At 38.5% G+C, this 21,223-nt stretch overlaps 2 protein-coding genes and 1 long non-coding RNA gene across 4 annotated transcripts in view; 2 read left to right on the plus strand and 1 right to left on the minus strand.

The window, feature by feature from the left end:
- Positions 1-17,576, minus strand: part of LOC123873316 (sortilin-related receptor-like) — a 48,911-nt gene extending 31,335 nt beyond the window's left edge. Inside the window, 9 exon segments of the mRNA XM_045918121.1 lie at positions 106-357; positions 2,446-2,607; positions 7,911-8,165; positions 9,389-9,666; positions 9,669-9,694; positions 14,902-15,078; positions 15,963-16,172; positions 16,639-16,709; positions 17,430-17,576. Coding sequence (XP_045774077.1) covers positions 106-357; positions 2,446-2,607; positions 7,911-8,165; positions 9,389-9,666; positions 9,669-9,694; positions 14,902-15,078; positions 15,963-16,172; positions 16,639-16,709 — 1,431 coding nt within the window. The 5' untranslated portion in view covers positions 17,430-17,576.
- Positions 12,663-14,156, plus strand: LOC123873317. The gene is made up of 3 exons (XR_006797660.1): positions 12,663-12,783; positions 12,901-13,026; positions 13,895-14,156. It is a non-coding gene; the product is annotated as an uncharacterized LOC123873317 (long non-coding RNA).
- A 236-nt stretch (positions 17,577-17,812) lies between the features above and the next one.
- On the plus strand, positions 17,813-20,799 carry LOC123873032 (protein lin-52 homolog). Of its 2 annotated transcripts, XR_006797589.1 has the most exons (5): positions 17,813-17,921; positions 18,058-18,159; positions 18,421-18,519; positions 19,064-20,087; positions 20,456-20,799. XR_006797589.1 is itself a non-coding variant. In XM_045917688.1 (4 exons), exons 1-4 carry the CDS (start codon positions 17,846-17,848, stop codon positions 19,201-19,203), a joined length of 417 nt encoding a protein of 138 aa, XP_045773644.1. In that variant the 5' UTR covers positions 17,813-17,845; the 3' UTR covers positions 19,204-20,094. The 2 variants fall into 2 exon arrangements, 1 of the variants encoding a protein (XP_045773644.1); XM_045917688.1 differs by lacking the exon at positions 20,456-20,799 and having other exon boundaries at positions 19,064-20,094.
- The last annotated feature ends 424 nt before the right edge of the window (positions 20,800-21,223 follow it).

A 21,223-nucleotide genomic window follows, 5' to 3' on the forward strand; every position in this document is an offset into this window, starting at 1 on the left:
ATAATTGTTCTTTTCTTTTCAAATATTGATTAGTTTAAAAAAACACGTAATACCAAACGATGAGATAAATTGAATCATTTTTATATTGTATAAATCACAACTTACCTCTTTCGACTGCTTGGTGGCAAACATAAAATCTCCTTTGATCTGGAAATCCTTAGCGTCCGCAAACAGTTCGTTGGCATTCACCATGATATTGGCCGGGTCGTTAACACTGAGCACAGTACTGTTCCCGCCAGGTTTCCATCTCTCCACGTAGAACATCTTGGGGTAGCCCGGAGCAGAAGACCATAGGAAAGTTTTTACGTAGCTTTGTATCAGCTTGAAGGTCTTCCCGCCGTCCAAGGTCATGTAAAGCTGAAACAAAATTCCAATTTTATACTGGTAAAAAAACGTAAGCGGTAATAGCCTAGTGGTTAAGACGTCTGTCTTTTACTAGGGGGGTCGGGGGTTTGATTCCGGCAATGCACCTGTAACTTTTCAAAGTTATGAGCGTTTTAAACAATACAATGTCACTTGCTTCAACGGTGAAGGAAAACATCGTGAGTGAACAACCTTTGTGTCTGAAAGTTCTTCACAATATTCTCAAAGGTGTCTTTGCACACCTACTCTGCCAATAATCCGCACTTGGACAACGAGGTGGACTACTGTTAGACGCACAACTTCAAAACCAAGCCGCAGGGTCAGCTTGTTTTTCAAGGAACATAGTGGAAAGGTAATACATTTAAAAGCTAAAGTGTGAATTTAAAAAAAATTAACCGCGCCCCCTGTATAACATTCAGGTGACCATGACCTTGCATTAACGTAACACACTCCCCATAGTAAGCGCTCGATATTTTTAATTAAAGCATTACCATATCAACTACGACGCGCAGCGAGCTGAGTCCCTATGAAAAAGGACCCGGATGGGTTCAAAACTAGTTGGGCTGACGTCGAATAAATACGTGGGTATAGCCATAACTATCTATACATTTAACGCGTGATATTTCTCTCCAATTTTCTAAATTTTTACTCAAATGAGTTCAGGGCGGGTCAGCTAGGTAAATCACACTAATATTATAAAGGAGAAAGTTTGTATGTGTGTGTGTGTGTGTGTGTGTGTGTGTGTGTGTGTGTGTGTGTGTGTGTGTGTGTGTGTGTGTGTGTGTGTGTATGTTTGTTACTCCTTCACGTAAAAACTACTGGACGGATTGGGCTGAAATTTAGAATGGAGATAGATTATACCTTGGATTAGCACATAGGCTACTTTTATCCCGGAAAATCAAAGAGTTCCCACGGGAATTTTAAAAAACCTACATCCACGCGAACGAAGTCGCGGGTATCAACTAGTAATAATTTAAAAATTCTCAGGCGCTCCCACGAAAGTAAATCGCCTTGCGAAAATAGTATAGCACCTAGACTAGATGGTTCCGTTTATGATATAATATTTCCTACAATAAAATATATTAAGCGATAACAGCGAATATCAGAGACCGAAACTTGACCCAGACCTCATGTTTGTTTGACTCATTCCGATAGTAATAATATTATTATTACTATCCAAATGATAACAGACTATGTAACTCACACATACCTATATATTGTAGCTCCCTGACCTGCCCTGTAGTCAATAACTAGTCGCCTATAAGTAAGTACCTATACAAAAAATTGGTCAAGTGCGAGTCGGACTCGCATACGAATGGATCCGTACCATTGTACAAGAAATAACACTTTTTAAATAGGTACATTAATTTGTTGTTATAGCGGCAATAGACACTTTTCTGTGAAAATTCCGACTCTCTACCTAGTTCACGAGATACAGCCCACTGACAGACAGACGGACGGACGAACGGACAGCGGAGGCTTAGTTATCACTAAGGCACCCTTTAAATACGCAACTCTAAAAATAACGCCACACTCGATTGAGAGATCGCCATCGTTGTGCGTTACTTTAACTTTAACTTAAGTAATTAAGTTATCAGTCATTTATTGCTGGATGAAAAAAACTTTCACTGATATTTATTGGTTTTAGCGCACTAGCGCTAAGTAGGAAAAATTAACGCAACAGTAAAACTGTGGCGATCACAAAAGATAGGCAACGGTCAACGTGATACAGGGTCTGTAGACGTAGAGCCCTGCATAACCGCCAAATTAGCAAGAAGAAGATTAGTTTTCTGTACTAATATTATAAAGAGGAAACCTTTGTATTTTGTATTTTTGTATGTTTGTATTGAATAGGCTCAAAAACTACTGGACCGATTTCAAAATTTCTTTTACCATTACTTAGAGAGATTCTTCCGAATTCGTATAGGCTATATTTTATCCCGGAAAATAGAAAAAATAAATGTCCACCCGTGCGAAGCCGGGGCGGGTCGCTAGTAATCTATATTTTGACTCAATGCGTTAAGTATAATATTAAAGAATTACGAAACTTCTCCATTATAGCGGAAAACTTGAAATACTCACATTCCTCGTGGAATCCACTTTGTCCAATATAACGTATCTGTTAGGTACTTCTTCGTCAAAGGCGAGCTCGCTAGGATGGAAGCTCAAGTCCGATCGGTGTATGGTCAACCCATTGTCTTGCGTGTAATACAGCTTCTTGTTCGTCGAGTCCACAAACACGCACTAAAATCAAATAGGATAAGTAAATTATGACTATAAATATAGGATAAGTCATTGGCGACTGTTTAAATAAACTAAATCCATACAATAGATACTAATATTATAAATGGGAAAGTAACTCTGTCTGTTTGTTTTCTTATCACGCCTACCGCCTAAACCGTTGAACCGATCTTGAAAGTAAATATATAGCTTGCATCCTCATATGATGGTCAAAAGTTACTTTTTTATCCCAAAAAATTAAGGCTTCCCCACAAAACCAGATCCACGCAGACGAAGTTGCGAGTATCAGGTAATTAAATGGTGAATGTAAATAAATCCTGTCTTGTGGTCTTCCGAAATCGATATGTCCTAACCTCAGCTTGCTGGAATGTTACGGAAATTACGTAACACCTTGTATTGTACAGATTACATATTTACGATACAATACAATCAAACAATACGGTACAATAACATCAAATAGGTACATATAATCGACTATAAAATTTCTTTATCGCACTTTCGAATGAATGCCATTCGGTTTCGGTTGAATCTCATTTGCAGTTTACACATCATAAAACTACAGACTACCTATTTTCGTTTACAAAACCTACATGTGCCGGCAGTAAGTATTACACATCGAAGTTTAGAAAGAGATATCTGCTTCAAAGAGCGTCGTCTCTATCACTCGTATATCTGTGATGTGACGATTAGTCGGTCTCAACAACAGAGACAATGCTCTATGAAACCGTTCTCTTTCTAAGGTTTGATGTGCAATATTTTCTGCCGGTTACTGTACACACTTTTACAGAAGTCTGATGAGCTTTACTGAAATTTTGATTCACTGCAAGTTTCTGTCAAAAATGGTATATGTAATGCAATTTTATAGTCGACTCGAATTTATTGTTATGAAAATCATACATCACTCCTTTTATTTTACATTTACGAGACCAGTTCTACAAGACACATTAGGTAATAGGCATAGCTATTGGTTGATGCATAAAATTAACTACTTAATTATGTCAAAAGCCTGTCTATTAAAGTAAGGCTTACTCAGTGGAAGTTGCATACTTATGAAGTAAATCAGCAGATTACAGACAGATAGATTAATTTTATTGATTGATGTCGCTAATAAGATTAAAATCTGCTCTTTCTAAGTTTTTTTCTCACATTTCAGGGTATCTGGTAAAAAACTCTTAAAGACATAAGTTGTCCTTGTGCATGTCCTTTCAATGTTTATGTTTATAGTTTTCAAGTTTTTTGTATAGAACAAATAATATAAATAAATAAAGTTGATTTAATTTCAGCCCTTAGTGGATTTCAAGGCGATATTCACTATCACTCAGCCGATTTCCGTGGAAGGTTTTATAAATGAGGCCTGTCACGCTCAATATTATCACAATAACGAAATTTTTTACATTTTTTTTTAATTGGCGCGAAATTCGTTTAAAGCTGTGAGACAACTTGGAACGATAAACATAAAATCTAAAAATTGCGGAAACTAATATAGTTATTCAAATATTATAGTCAAGATTTACAAGCTCCTTTGAAAGGTCAAAACTCAAATCTGTAAAAATGTACCACAAGTTCGGAATGTTGTAAAATAATATGTTTATCTTACTTATGTGTACCAACACAAACTATCATTAATTTATATACGAACTAGTGGTCCGCCCTGACATTATTCGGGTTTAACAACATAATATTATATAGCCTATGCCCATCTGGAATAATGTACCTTTCAAATGGTCAAAAAAAATCAAATAAGTGCAAAAAGTCTGATGATTACCTACCCTCTATATACACACACAAACTCACACAATTCGCACTCTTTCTTTATAACATTAAGTACCTACTTTAAGATAAGTAGTGTACTGTGTATGTAATATACGATATTACTTAGAATTTTACTATGCTTATCACCAGAAAATCAGAACCATGACCATTACAAGGACAAAGATTTATTACAATTTACTCATACATAGTATTATAGTCATATACCTATGATATATGTATCACTTGCTTTAACGGTGAAGGAGAACATAGTGAGGAAACCTGCATGCGTGAGAGTTCTCCATAATGTTCTCTAAAGTGTGTGAAGTCTGTCAACCCACACTTGGCTAGCGTGGTGGACTATGACCAATCCCTTCTCATTCTGAGGACACCCGTGCTCAGTAGTAAGCCGGTGATAGTTGATGATGATAGATTATAAATATTCTGTGATATTATAATAAAACCACAAACACTAAAAAGTAAAAAATAACTTTTATTTAGCTACACGTGTAATGTACCTAGGTATGAAGTCGAGCGAGCATATTAAAACAAAATTAGAAATCCAAGAGTGAAGCTCGCCCGACTTCATACCTAGGTACATTACACGTGTAGCTAAATAAAAGTTATTTTTTACTTTTTAGTGTTTGTGGTTTTTGAAGTCGGTTTTATTTTTCTTTTGAAAATTTTTTATTTCACAATTTTTAGTGGCCCACTGTACTATAATATGCTATGCCCAGTTAAAACCCTACTGTTTACTAAGCTATTACACTGATCGCGAGCAATTAGCTCCTATCTATTGAGGAGTTCTGTTCTCCATCTCCGAAGATATTCATCAGATCTTTACCAAATTTATATGGGACCACCTGCACAGTATACCCTTTCAAACAAAAAAAAAATTTTCCAAATCGGTCCAGGGGTCTTTGAGTAATCGGGGAACATACATAAAAAAAATAAAAAAAATAAAAAAAAAAAAAAAAAAAAAAAAAAAGATTCCGACGAATTGAGAACCTCCTCCTTTTTGGAAGTCGGTTAAAAAATGTTTACATGGATGCCTTGTACAGTCAGCAAGCAATAAAAAAACCGGCCAAGTGCGAGTCAGACTCGCGCACCGAGGGTTCCCTACTCGGATATTTTTTTCGACATTTTGCTCGATAAAACAAAAACTATTATACTATGCGTAAAAATAAATAACAAATTGTTTTTGAATATATATATATTATATTTATTTTCATGTACCAAAATTGTAGTTACAAAGTTAAGATAAATTAAGCTATGTACAAAGGAAATGCTTATCTCTAAACAGAGATTTCTTCCAGCTTCCCCGTGCAGGTTGTGAGTAAGGTGCATAAATACAGGTAAAGCCCTTTCATATGATACCCCACTTGGTATAGTTATTTTACTTTGAACATTTAAACACATTTTAATTTTTAACATTTTTTTAAATGATGTTCACGGTTTTCGGATTTATTCCTTTACTTGTGCTATAAAAGCTACCTACCTGCCAAATTTCATGAACGGACGGACGGACAGACAGACAGACAGGATGAACAATTGAATACATCATTATATATTGCATCCGGTAACTCTTATCAATATAGGATTTTTGTCCATTTTGAATTGAGCTATAAGAATAACATAATTATGTACATAGGAATTTGTTTGTCAATTTATCTTATCTCTAAGATTTCACTGTGACTTGTCGTGTAGAACCGAATTTTGATAATCTATACAATACCCTTACTAATATAATCATAAAAGGAAAGATTTGGTTGTTTATTTTGTAATTGATAAACTCTGAAACTGCTGAACCTATTTTAATAAAAATTCTTGCACCATTAGATAGCTACTTTATCCAGAAGTAACATAAGCTATAAATTATTATGTAATATTATAACGCGGACGAAGCCGCGAGCAAAAGCTAGTAAGTTACGAGTATATTGTAAACAATACAATGTTAAAAAGCAATGAGCTACCTATTTCCATAACCTCAAATCTCTGAAAATGAAGCAGTAGAGAATTGACTAAGAGCCCGCGAGGGCCAGATCTTCATTATTTTATAAAAACTTAAAGTTTCTCTGCATATTGCTACTATTATGTATTCTAAGGTATAATTGCCCCCTACACAGGGAAGAACGGTCAGCAACTTCAGAGAAGTTACGGAACCCTAAAAATTGTGTTAGGTCGTATTTAAATTTTACCATAAGGTAAAAATAGGTAAATAACCTGAGTTTAACAACTAAACCTTAGAATAATAGCCCAGAACTAAACACATTCTAATCTTAATATTCATATGCCTACGTGCAGGTTTTGATGTTTGTTACGCCACAGTGACTAAACCGATTTAGAGCTGGAATTGATATAGCCTATACCCTAACTTAACACCTACATAGGCTACTTTTTATCGAGCTCCCGCACGATTTTTAACAACTTAATCCACGTGGACGAATTCGCGAATATAATCTAGTTTTTGATGTAGCAACTCTGGTCATCTTCAATCTTTTACTGAGCACTTAGCTTAAGTTAACTTGGTATTGTACCTAGTAATTGAATGATGAAAATCGAAACCTCATCATGGGTCATTCAACGCAAGTGGCATTTTATTATTGTGTAGCAAAGTTCATTGACTCCTACTTAGCGAATGTAAGTCTATTGATGTTGACTATCAAGACACATCAATTGATATGTCTTTTGTCTGATACATGTTATTTTTATCACAAAGAAAAGAAACGACCTTCAGTTTTGTGAATGAACTTGATGGTTGTTTATTAGCTTCTAATTTTAGTTTTTGGTAGGTACCTATTTTTAAATGTAATTTTACATATAACACTCATTAGTCAAAAACGGAAAGTCAAGGTCAGAAAAAATACATACTCCAGTTTTATTTTTACAGCCAATATTTTTTTACTCACAATAAATTATATCAATATGATCAATATTTAAAAAAAGTTTAAAACTGTTTTGCTATTGTCAAGATTGTTGATAACTTTTTCATAAATTAAAATGTAATACAAGAGTTCCCAATCATCCTGGACAGACTAAGTTACATAAGTAAAATATTGAGAAAATTCAATTATCAAGCAACTTCACTGTGAAAGTTGAAACAGAAGAGTGTGGCGCAAAAGAACGAAGGAAGTGTGTGGAAGTTTTGCCTCCCGCACTTAGCGTCAATTCAGACTCACTCGAAGTCGACTCGAGTTGAAGCAAAGAGTCAAAATTTTCACTGTTAAAACATTAAATGTGCATGGATTCACGCAAATTCGTTTCTTTTTTATTTGAGTTAATCAATTAATATTCTCATTTTTCCACTAAGTAATTTTCTTGTCCATTCGTTCTTCTTTCCTGAACCAATCTTGACAAAGATACAGAGATTGGGACACGTTAAGATTGAGACATGATATGCAAACGTCCCACAGGATATGCAAAAACCTAAATTCTCATGAACAAAGTCACAGACATCAGCTAGTTTTAAATAAGTAAATTAAAACAACACGTTCAACTAACTACTTAATTAGTATTTACATACAAATATTTACTTAGTTACAAATATTTTTACTTACAAACTCAGGATATTTGGGGTGATTGAAGAACTTGTCTAACTGAGCATATCCACTGTTAGCATCATCGCCTAATCGAAAGTTCTCAGTCTTGTTTGTGAAATTCTTTCCATAATCATAGGAGATGTAAAGGGCTGATGAGGAGATGGTCCCTTTGCTTCTCGTGTTGGAGTCTCTCGCCAGGCAAATAATTACGTTTGAACCTTCGCCGACCCAATGGACCATTAATTGCTGATGGCTGTCATTCAGGTGGGTAGTCTGGTAAAGAAACAAGCAATTAGCCCACACCATAAAAATAAAAAGTAGGCAAGAAAGGGGTGATCGAAGTTATAGAAAAATATAGAAACATTTGTTACCAAACAATTATTTAGTATGATGTTAAAGGTTACATACAATCATGAAAAAATTGCCCCAGACACTGTACTTTTCAGAGACATTTAAAACTTGTATCACTAGCAAAAAATTTACACTTTTTACTGTCTTTATTTTTATTAAAAATATACTTCAAAATAAACTTTTACTTACTTGTATTCAAGTAGTGAATACAAGTATAATATGATGCTTGACATTATGTCTCTGCTCAGATTCCAAAACATAGTTAATTACTTGGTAGGTATCATTTATTGATTTTAACACTTGATGATCTTTAAAAAAAGTACTTAAATAATTTTTCCCTACACTCAAAGAACAAAAGAAACTTTAAAACAATGAAGGAAATGTATGCACCAAATAATATAATTAACCTCAATACTTCTTATCAATGTTACAAGGTAAGTAAATTTACTTCAATTGAATTGAAAGTGTACGAAGTTTCCTACTTCATTGTTTTCTGTAATACATAATAAGTATTGGGTTATAATATGTGATCATAATCATGTATTAGACACTATCCGGTAATGTTAAAAAAATGTTTGTGTGAATAATTGTTCTTTTTACTGATATCTAAAAATTGTCTTTTTGCTAACCCTTTTCTTAATGTTATGATTTATGATACAATCATGATGCAATCAAATAGAACTACAAATTCTGAACAAGAAAGAAGCAGTTAACAAATTAAGTGACTGACTGTTGTATCATGTAACTGTATTGTCTCCCTGGGTAACTATATCATGAATAAATAAAGTAAATAAATCAGTTTTCAGCTGTTCTATTGAAATTTTTAACCTGTCACATAGCTAATTATTTTTGCAAGTAATGTTTCCAAAAATAATCATTTACGCTCCAAGTGCCCTTCACAAATGATTAGTAAAGGTCTTCCTTGAGTGACGCCGCAAGCTTGCGTTGTTTTTACGATAAAAATAGAAGAAAGTACGCAACAATGTGAACATGTTAGCAGCGCCTATCTTACTATATCAGAAAACGACGTGGAGGAAAAAATAAATCACTGTCACATCATGCGGGCATCGAACGATAATAGAAACAAAACAAAGGGTCCGGACTCCGGTCAAAGCTATCGAACTAATAAGGAAATGCTAAGTTACCCATGTACTAATACTTCGGTCGACAGTTTTCTCCAGCGGTGGAGGCGGTATCGTGGCATCGCGTTTTGTTCTTCCCAAAGATACATCTTTTTCATCAGTGTATCTATTTATTACAGTTATTTTTTGGGAATGATCTACATCTGCCACGTAAAGTGTACCTCCCGGCGAACCATACCGTTGATCACTGTATACGCACGATATTAAACTCACTGCTGCAATAATACTAATTTTAAATCCTAATATCGCTTTCATTTTGTCATCACTGCAAATCCAATTCATCCAACTTCGACTGAAATTCGAATAAAACTGCGCCGCCAATGATTTACAAAACACAATGAAACGAAATGACAGAATGACAGATTTCTAGAAGTAGAAATGTCAGTTGTCAGGCAATGACATTGACAGTAAAATGACGCATCAATGGTATCCAGCTATGTTTGTTTATGGTACCAAATATCGGGATTATAATCTGAGTTCCCAAGTATTATAATGGCGGCGCCACACGCTTGCAAACACATACAAAAAATGTTCAGCAAGCATCGGCAAACACCACAGAGTATTTTTATTTACATCGATTCTATACCACTATGTATAATCACAGATTAATAGAGGGGACTTCGTCAGCGATGGCCAGGCCCGTGACACCTTTAGTTCTTTCTTAGCCGCAAAGCGCTAGTATCGTAACAAGCTGCAGCCATATTCTTTTTTCTAGTCGATGGCCATATACATAGACTCTGTGGCATACTACTCTCTTGTTAGAGAGTAGTATGTTCCTTGCTCTGTGGTATATACTGGGAAGCCATATTGTTTATTGTTGTTGTCTCCAAAGGTTAATAAATTATGGGAATTGTGGTGATCCCAATTGATTCCTGTAAATATAGGACTCAGTACTTTGCCGAAGGCTCAATTGTTGAACAGACACGTATGCCAGGGATTGGCTACGTCGTCCACTACGCACGCACCCCACTACGCTCCGCAAGAAAACTGAAGACTTTTTTTGAGAAAAAGCTCCAACAGTTTTCGCCCGCGCGCTCTGTCTGCGCGGAGGAGAAGCCCGAACCCCGGAGATGCCCGATCTCACCAGCCGGTGATCGATTGGGTGGCGTGACGACCGCTCCCACGCGCCGCTAGAGCCGCGCGAGGATGGACAGCCGTCCATCCACCTCCAAAGGCCCTTCTCAGGGCCGCCACCATCAACGACATGCTCGCGATCCGAGATCACGCGCCGCACCCGCGAGTGCGCTTGACGTTGCAGCCCCGACCGGCTCCGTCACGCGCGACCTCGCGCTGTGCGCCGCGCCTCCGGCCGCGCCCGCACCACGCGCCGCACCCGCATCACGCGCCGCACCCGCGAGTGCGCCCGACGTTGCAGCCCCGTATGGCTCCGTCACGCGCGCTCTCGCGCCGTACGCCGCGCCACCGGCCCCGCACGTCTCGCGCGCCGCACCCGCGCCCGCCGCGTTAACCGCCGCGCCGCGCCCGCTGTCGATGCCCTTGCTCGACGACGACAGTACGACGACAGTGTGGCGGACAGCGAGACAACGGTCCAGCCTAGACTTCGGCAGGATGACGCCTACTACGCCGCCATCCTGGCCCTGGAAGGCCCAGATCGCCGTGCGCTCCCCAGCCGCAGGCAGCGCACCGACTCGGAGGAGGACGCGCCCGCTGAGGCGAAACGGGTTGCGAAGACCACCCCTCCCTCCCGCTACGAGATGCCCCGGCGCACAGCCGAAGCTTCTGGGTCGGACGACACCCGAGCTCCGACGCCGGCCCCACGCTCCTACGCCGACCGCGCGAGAGCAACGCCACCGCCGAAGCCCGCCGCCGCCGCCGCCCCTTCCGGCGGTGCGCCACCGAGCGGCCCAGCCCCGACGAAGCCAAAGAAGCTCCGATACCCGCCACTCATCGTGGAAAACCTGCCCAACTGGACGCACCATATCAAACAGATTAAGCTCCAGTTGGGCAGAAACCCAGCAGCCCGCCCATATGGAAAGGGCATCCGTTTCACGCCTCAAGAAGACCAGGAATTCCGCCTCGTCCAGCGGTACCTCACCGCCCTGGAGAAGACGGAGGGCGTGTCCTGGTTCTCCTACTCACTGCCGGCCGAGAGGAGCCTGAAGGTCGCAATCCGCGGCCTTCCTTTCAACACCGAGCCGGCAGAAATAGAAGACGAACTCCGCCAGCTGGGGTTCGAGCCGGAGTACGTGCGCCAGATCAAGGCGAGGAAAGGCAGACCAGGTTGCCTTTTCTTCGCCATGCTCCGCCGCACTCCAAACACGATTCCAGCAGTATACGATGTGACCGAGCTGCTCTGCATGGGGGGAGTCCGCATCGAGGCCTGGAGAGGGAAGAAGGGTCCCGCTCAGTGCCACAGATGCCAGGGCTTCCGCCATGCCTCAACGAACTGCCACAGACGCCAGGCCTGTGTGATCTGCTCACAGGAGCACAGCGCACGGGACTGCCCAAGACCACGGGAAGACCCAGCGACCTGCGCCAACTGCGGAGGTAGCCACCCCGCAAACCACGTGGGCTGTCCCGTGTTCCGCAAGGAGGCACGGAACAGACGCGCGGGCACCGTCGCGGCCACAGTCCCAAGACCGCCGCCGCGCACCGAGACCACCGGCTCCAGGGTACGGACGCCTGCAAACGATCCGAAGCCACGAGAGGCCACGGAGAGAGCTCCTGCCAGGAAGAGGAGAGGCCGTCGGCGCAGGAAGGCGACATCGCCAACCCGCGCACCCTCGCCGCCGCCTGCGCAGAAACCTAGACTTGCCGAGGGGATCCCGCCCCAGCCCAAGAGGACCGCCGAACCAAGCGTCGCGGCCATCAAAGCCGTGGCGTTTGAGACCCTAGAGGACGTTTTCCACGCCATTAAAAATGGCGGGGAAGACCCACTCCTGCGCATCCTGGAGGGACTGCGACGACTCGCCGCCTTCACCGGTGAGGCCCAGCCTACCAAGGACGCCAGACAGGAGGAAGAAGAGAACCGCGCCACATAGATGCCTTGGAGCGCGTCCTCCGCACACGTCGACCACCCAGCTGGGCTTCCCACAAGCGGGTTCCACCCGGCTAGGTCGGACCACGACGGCGTGAGGACCGCTCTCAACTCTCTCTTCCTCACTGAGGAGGAAAGCCCGTAGGCCCATGGGCCAACCCAAGGACCCTGGCGTAGTCACGCCAGGCGGAAGACCCCGCATGCAGGAGGCCATTGCCTCGGACGTGCCTCTCCCGCGCCCTTGCGGGCGCGCGAGCTCACATACCGGACGTATGCCAGAAGCACTTCGATAGACATCAGTTCGACAGTATGGGGTGGTATGGGTACCCGACGTACGCATGGTTATCTCTACTTGTTTACTGAAAAGGAAAATACTTCACGGAATTCCTGAGCTCATTAGGTAAGTTGATTTCATGTTAAAGATGTATTAAGCACTAGTTATTCCCTAACATAGTTTTTACTTCGTGCTTTCATACCATATTTCATGTGAATAAACTGTGTAAAATTCTTTTTTCAGCTGAACATGATTACAGTGATCACAATATTATTATCATGCTTTACAACCAACTTCAGTTCAACAGAGTTCAACATTCAGAAGATTCAACAGTATCCACTCAAAGTACAATAATAATAATAATTAGTGGTGAGTTAGTACAAAATTATCTGTCCTGTTTTTAGTAACTATTTTATTTATTCTTTGCTAACATTGCCTTAATTATGGCCAAAGTCTTATATGCAATACAAATATTGATGTGATGGTCTCCACGGAACCACTACTTTAACACTGTACTGATGTCCATACAGTAGATTTTATCCATACTTCCATACTAATATTATAAATGCGAAAGTGTGTCTGTCTGTCTGTCTGCTACCTTTTCATAGCCCAACAGTTTAACCTATATTGACGAAATTTGGTACAGAAAAAGCCTATATTCTGGGGATCAACATAGGCTACTTTTTATCCCAGAAAATCAAAGAGTTCCCACGGGATTCTACAAAACCCATCATCCGCTTAGCCGATTTGTATGAGATTTGGTACAAAGGTAGCTTGCATCTAGTAATTGACATAGGCAACTTTTTATCCCTGAAAATCTAACACTTCCCACTGGATCTTTAAAAATCCTCCTAGTCCTCTAGTTTTAGTTTAGTTTATAGCTGTATTTTTTAATCAATCGGTTATAATATTATTAGACCAATTTTAATATGTACCAACTATCAGTCCTGCCATTAAGAATCCATGTAGTTTTTCATACATAATTTCTTGTTTATATAATTTAATTTTTCATTAATTTTCTGAATTGATTCGGTGTGAAATAAACTCTAAAGTAAAAAACCACCGCAAAAGCTGCCAGTATTCTTACTTTTTAACAAATATTATGTTAGGAATGTTTTTTATAACTACAAAATAGACTTTAATTATTAAGTAGTGTGCTATTCTGATAATAAAATTATAAAATTATAAATTGATAATACATATACATATTTAATTAAATAATATTATTCCTTTACAGCCAATTTGACAACCAAGTGTAGGTATTTTATTAAAAGAATAAAGGAAATGTTTATCAAAGAAAACAAGAAGCAAAGGCTATTTTCAGAAGGATCCTCAAAGATGACTTTTGATAAATATATAAAGTGTATAGATTAAGAAGCAAGAAATATAAAAACTGAATTTGATAAGTTGTTTTATTTTACACCTAAATATAAGCAAAAAAAAAATATATAGAGGTACCCCGTTTCAACGTTTGTCATGGGACATCACTATACTATCGATATCGACATTTTTAGGTTGGATTGTGTCCCAACACTTTTTACGACACTAGCGCTATGCGGCTACAACGGAACTAACCGTTAACTTTTGCACTGTCCTATCTGTCTTTATACTGGTATATAGTGATCTGTGGCGATGGAGCTTGCTGGCGCGCGTGCTGTGCTTGTTTGGAGTGTTTTTTTTGTTAAGAGTGACTGGTTTTTGTGTTAGTTGGTGTTTTTTGGTGGTGGAACTGACTGGGAAGCGCTCTAAAGGGGCGCCGCGCGTATGTCGGCGGGCGCCGGCGCAGACGGAGTCCATACTTGTATAAATTCAATAACTTGAAAATATCACAAACTTGACATTGGCTAATCAGAGTAAAGCCAGATTTAAAGAAAAAAAAAAAAGATTAATAGAGGATAATAATATATCAAATCAATGTTTTATTAGTGTTTTGCATAAAGCTATTTGACTTTCGAATGGTAAGCGCTCCTTCCTAAGGGTTGGCAGTTGGCACTTGACAGGTATTACGAACACACCCGTCCACACGCTTGCCAGTGAAAATAATTTGGCCTTTTATAAAAGTTCAATGGTCAACCACGTTAATTTTATTATTATTCACGGAGCCAATGCGACGCTCATATGAGTATTAACCATTGATGTTGAAAGCGCCGCCGCCACCATGGTGATGTCTAGTTTTATACTATGCAGTCACAATGAAATACAAATCTACTATATTTTCTTAACTTTTATTTATCATAAATTCACAGAACAATAACACTTTGCTTGGCAGCCAGTTTCGCCTTTTGGCGGACTTGCGCGGCGATTCTGTCGAGGTCACGTCTGCCTTGTACAGTGAGCATGCGTCCACCGTCGGGGATTTTCTCTACCAGCTTCAATGCTTCAAGCGCCTGAAGTGCTTTACGGGCAATGCTACCTGATGACCTGGGAAAAAGACCTTATTTTAAAGCTATACATATTGACTAGGTCAAGTCTACAAGTTATGATATTCATCTATATTAATACATATTGTAAATTCGAAATAGTTTTGTCTTGTTGCCCTTTTCACTGCCCATCCTCTCAACTGATTTTAACAGGTACAGAGATTGCTTGCACCCTGGAGAAAGACAAACTTTTTATCTCAAAGAATTGCTACAGGATTTTTAAAAAGCTAAAATTGGCATTATTATTATTAAAGTAAAAAATAAATAAGAGTTCACTAATAGGACTAATTATTGTGACAATAAGTCAAAAAGATTTTTACTTTGTGTGTCAAACTACACAATATAGGTATAGTGCGCAACAGGTTGAGATGGCAACCGGGGTGGGGATGCCCCGTACACCCCCCGCGCTAACTTGGTGGGTGATGTGCGGCAGTGCAGGATTATTTGATGCAAATTGTAAACCAGTAGTTGAAGTCTTCAAATAAAATGTATGCAGTCTGAATCTTATTATTAAGGATGTTATAAGAACAATGTTGTATTGTAAAAATATAAATACTGCTTCCATTTTCCAAAAAAATATGAAAATAGTGATGCATTGATCTTCAGCATTTGATACAAGTTTTGGGTACAATACAACAACATTCAGTTAGTTATCTGTCAGCACTATAGAGCAAGATCCCAATACCGCAAGACGTTATTTACTATCTGAGAAACAAAATGTGTGGGATAGAATAGTGTCAGCGTGTCTTCGTATACATATGTTTAAATTGGCTGTTGGCACAAGCTAGCAGATATGCCTACATTAAAAGTACACACTAATAGGACTCTTATCTCATACATTTTGTTTCCAGAAAATAAGTAACTCTGGCAGTTTGTTCCATTCACCTGCAGAAATGTGAGGGTGTGACACCATTGCGCTTACGGCCACCAAATATTTTAGTGACTGTCTTGACACCAACTGGTGAGCGAATGTAGATGTGACGGAGGACAGCGGCGCAGCGTACATAGAACCAATCAGGGTCATATGGAGCCAGTTCCTTGAAACGGCCAGTCTTTACTAGGTCCATGTGTTCTGGCACCTTGACCTTGCCAATCCTAGAACAATGAAGGAATGAATGAATGAAATATGCTTTATTGCACACCACCATAAAAACCGTCCAAGTGCAAGTCAGACTCTTTCATAAGACACCACACTTGGTATAGTTACCTAAATTTGAAAATACTGATTATTATTTGTTCATGAACATATTTTAATTTTTTTGTGATGTAACCACAAATTCAAATTTTCAGATATTTCCTTTACTTGTGCTTTAAGAATAGCGGCCTTTCATGATTGTTGGTCAAAAGGACCCTATAGGTTGTCTTGACAGACACGACAGATGGATGGACATATTATAAGGTTTTTTTTGGGTACAGAACCCATAAAAGATAATAATCATGATATTATATCAAGAGATGCACTTGGCAAATTATAATTATTTTAACAGTCTCTAATAGTAAAACTTGTTGACACTGCTGGTTCGTCCCTCAGTCTTCAATATTGATAAGATGCTATACTTACTTTTTCAAATGAGCAGCAACAGTCTTGACGACCTTGTCTTGTTCAACATCCTTTAATGTGACGGAACGCATCTGAAATTATAAATTAATGTGATTACTAAGATGTCTACAATTTATTGTCACCTAAAGTGACATGTTATAACCAGAACCTGCTCTTATTATAGGTATTTTGAAACTTCACTTGGTAAAGGGGTTCCCGAAAAAGGGGTTATTCCAACTTTTTCAGAGTTTTTTATTAGGAAATGTTTTTGAGTACTAATATTGTCTTTTTTAGAAGTCTTCAAAAAAAGACCATTAAGTAATCAATTTTCATTCATACAGCCATGTTATATCCATTCCATCCGTACTATTTGTAATAGCCTAGCTCTACTACCCATATAGGAGATTCATCCTCGGCCTGAGGATGCACATAATAATTAAGTACTAATATCATACGAATTTCTATTCTCATTTAAATTCTTAACGTAAATTAGCACTTAAAACTAGCACAAGTAATTATTTCAAACAATTTACGATACATGAAACCATGCAAACATTAATTCTTAATACTAACAATTTAGGTTATGTTTTGACGGAGCACCATATCAAGATTTTTGAACAAGAATCCACGATAATCCGGTTTTTAACTAATAAGAACTTCTAAAATTAATACCAAAACGAATTAAACTCTAGTAAAATGAAGAAGACAAAGAAAACAAAAGAAACGTATTAAACATACATTGATGGCGGTTCAATGGCATTATAGCTACTACTTAAAACCAACTCTTTGAGATTCATCAATCATAAAATTACCTTAAACAGCGGTGTTTTACAGTTTACACTTTCAATGTGTTATTTCCACCAATTATTTTAATAAAAACCATGCGGTTATAACACGACACCCACCTTGCCTGTAAATTGGCAGCCGGAAAAAGAAACTTAGAAGGTTTTTTTTTTAAAATAACATCCCTCTCTAGTCTATGTCACGGGCCACGCCATGGCTCCAAACTCTAGCATTTTGAGTCTTTTACAATGTGCCCATCCACGCCACGACTTACTTTTTTTTAGGAAGATTGGTGTCTGTAGCTTTGTTTAGGTACAACTAGGTAATGCGTCCAACACGGTTAAATTCTTGCCTGTTAGAAAAACGGATGGCTTTATGAATGGTTCGGGTTCGAGTATCCGATTGTCTTGTCTATGCTATTTCAAAAATTTGCTCTGGGTTGTCTATGCTTGTTTTGATGTCAAACAAATTTGAGAAAATGGCCGCGAAACAAAATTCCATTGTGGATGAAGAAAAAATAGGTAAAACTCGAAAATAGTGCAGTTTTCCTTCTTTATAACTAACTTTAAACACCATTGTGATTGCTATAATTTATTTTCTACTAGACCTGTGCTTCTAAACTTTTGTAATTTTGTCTCAAACGTGTCGTTTTTACAGGTCAAACAACATCTGATGATATTCCTTTGACGTCTTTAGAAGAAAGTCTACTGAGTTTGGAGAAGCTTGACCGAGCTTCCCCAGATTTATGGCCTGAACAAAGTAAGATCCTTGTGGTGTTGCATTTTAGAGACGATTGAATTTATCTTTAATGTAGGTCATGATTTTCAAATGTGGCGGGATTTACCATTCTAATGTCATTCCGTCCACCATTACGCCTATTCATTCTTGGCACATCGGTTAATAACGACTGCTTTTTAAACATTTAATTTGAAATGGGAGATGGAAATAGCAATCAATTGGTCTGTGATAGTAATCTTTCGAACGATGAAGGCTCAAGGTGTTCAAACGAATCGTTCGCAGTTCCTGGTGTATCAGAGTTTGCGCCGATACAGAATCCCAACCAATCGCCTCCGTCGTGGCATAAGGGGTTAACGAAAGAAGACTACAGCTATATGCAACGTGAGTAAATATTTATTAGCATGCCGCAGCCACCATTGATAGTCCGTAATTGGAAATAATATTTTTCGCTGAATAATCTAAAATTTCTTTTCATTAGCCACTTTGAATATTCAACTGTCATATCAACTGTAATATTGGACAGACACATAACATCAAGTTTGTGCAACTTATTTCTAATTTGTGATCCCCCAGCTTATACAGATGTTTAGTTATAGCAGTGGCCATGATTATCTGATAATATTACTATAATAATTTATATGCACAGATGGTTAACAAGCTCTGGGAAATGTTTTTCGTTAATTATAATATCTAACTGCTAGGCAAAACGCTAGTCATATATTGAAGATGTAATATGAAATTATAACTCTCATATCGGAATATGTATGTACATTTAGTACTTATAATGCTCATGTAGGTTTCCTTTCTTTCATCTTCGCACTAGGCAAGTTTCTGGAATGATAACTGGCCACAGTCAACTCGTCTCATGAGACTAGATTGGAGCTTACTCCACTCAGTCTTCTTAACGCCTGTTCTGTTATTTCAGAATTAAGCTCGCTATCAACTAGCAGTTTCATCATGGAAGTGAAGAAACTTCATGATCTCGCCTATCAGCTGGGTGTAGAGGAGTCCAAAGAAATGACTCGGGGAATGTATTTAAACATATTCGAGAGGAAAAACCGATAGCAGTCATATATCTTACTAATTCTTATTGCAATAAGAATACTACTACTACTTTGTACCCTTGTATGTGATAACCAATAGATGTATATTATTAAATAATCTTATTAGCCTGCTATTAAACTACAGCTTAAGCTATAGTTTATATTAAAGTTGGGCAGGTGGAGATGGCACAAATATATTTTTGCCTCTTTTTTTTTCTCTCCTCTGGCTTTACAAAGATTAGCCAATGTCAAGTTTGTAGTTATTTGTAACAAGTTATCTAAGCTATACAAGTATAGACCCCGTCTGTGCCGGCGCTCGCCGACATACGCACGGCACCCCCTTAGAGCGCTTTCCAGTCAGTTTTAACAAAAAACCACTCCAAAAAGGCAGAGCACACCCGCCGGCTAACACCAACACAGACGAAGTCTCTTTTTGCCTCTTTCATAGAATAATTATTTACTGACGTTGATTCTGTTGTATTTCCCTAAACTAAAATAAAAACTAAAATTTAGAGTATCTGCATCGTTTTCTTTTTAATACTGCTAAAAAAGGACAATGAAAGAAAAATGAATTTTAGATTAAGACTCCAAATTTTAGTGTACTCTACAAATTTAAACAATAGACTCACAACTAACACCTATGGTCATGAGGTTTGGCAGTCCTAAATTAAATTAGGTTTGTATGTCCTTTTCTTATCACATTGGTAAAAGGAGGATGCAAATACTCTAAATATTAGTTGCACTTAGAATCAGTACCATTATTATCATTTGTCTGTTTATGGAAAATAATATGTGTTTGTACTGTCTCTACCTCTAAAAGTTTTGCTTACAGCATACTTGAAAAAGTAACTTTGTTGCTGTCGGCATTTAGTGCTGTAGTAGAATGATTTATAAGAATTATAATTTGTCTTAAGAGGGCTCTCTCCGTCACTCGTTTCATACAATCGTAGTTCCAATTTCATTTGAATATTAAGCAACCAAAGGCCATGAAATTTTGCAGACATATTCTAGAAACTAATATCTATGTCTGTGGTTTTCCAGATTTCTGTTAAAATATTCGGTTTCAAAGTTACGCGGTCTTAAAAATTTACATACAAATCTTTGAGCCCCTGAAATTTTAAAACTACATATTTTTAGAAAAATCTAAAACACCACAGACACAGATATTAGTTTCTAGAATATGTCTGCAAAATTTCATGGACTTTGGTTGTTTAATATTCAAATGAAATTGGAACTACGATTGTATGAAACGAGTGGAAACGAGTAACGGAGAGAGCCCTGTTAAACAACAAACTCTGTACTATGCACTAGGTGGATCATTCCAAACAAAACTTGTTCTAAGAAGCTGTCAATATTAGTTTGATGCTGGACATCAAGCAAAAATGATTTACATTTTTAGTTATTTAGAATAAATCTTAATTTTCTTTCTTCTGAAAAACTATAAAACTGGCCAAGTGCGAGACAGACTTGCGCATCGAAGGTTCTGTACTCGAACATTTTGCACTATAAGTCAAAAACTATTATGCATAAAAATCTGTTTTAGAATATTCAGGTAAACCCCTTGCATATGATACCCCACTTGGCATAGTTATCTTACTTTGAAAATTGAAACACATTTTAATTTTTTTTTTAATGATGTAACCACAAATTCGTAGTTTTCAGATTTATTCCTTTATTTGTGCTATAAGACCTACCTACCTGCTAAAATTCATGATTCTAGGTCAACGGGGAGTACTCTATAGTTTCTCTTGATAGACACGACGGGCAGATGGACAGACAGACAGACAGACAACAAAGTGATCCTATAAGGGTTCCGTTTTTCCTTCTGAGGTATGGAAAACTAAAAATGGTGATTGCTGTTTGGTAAAATTTTTACAAAGCCAAATTTTTTGTAGAAGCAAAAAGTTAACAGTAATGGCAGACCCAGAGCCAGCGCCTGATCAGCTAGTGGCATGTCCATACAACAAAGCTCACCAGGTAGAGCACTACAGGAGGCATGTCCACAACCAGAAGTGACAAGCAACACAAACATTACAAAACTT

This window comes from Maniola jurtina, chromosome 16 (assembly GCF_905333055.1).
Source record: "Maniola jurtina chromosome 16, ilManJurt1.1, whole genome shotgun sequence".
In the NCBI taxonomy this organism is placed as follows: Eukaryota; Metazoa; Arthropoda; class Insecta; order Lepidoptera; family Nymphalidae; genus Maniola; species Maniola jurtina.

Excerpts from the sequence above, each read along its gene's own strand:
- LOC123873032 (XM_045917688.1), top strand. The coding sequence starts at position 17,846 with ATGCTTGTTTTGATGTCAAACAAATTTGAGAAAATGGCCGCGAAACAA. Across the intron at positions 18,160-18,420 it reads AGATTTATGGCCTGAACAAA|TTCCTGGTGTATCAGAGTTT; the intron begins GTAAGATCCTTG and ends AATCGTTCGCAG. Across the intron at positions 18,520-19,063 it reads AGACTACAGCTATATGCAAC|AATTAAGCTCGCTATCAACT; the intron begins GTGAGTAAATAT and ends CTGTTATTTCAG.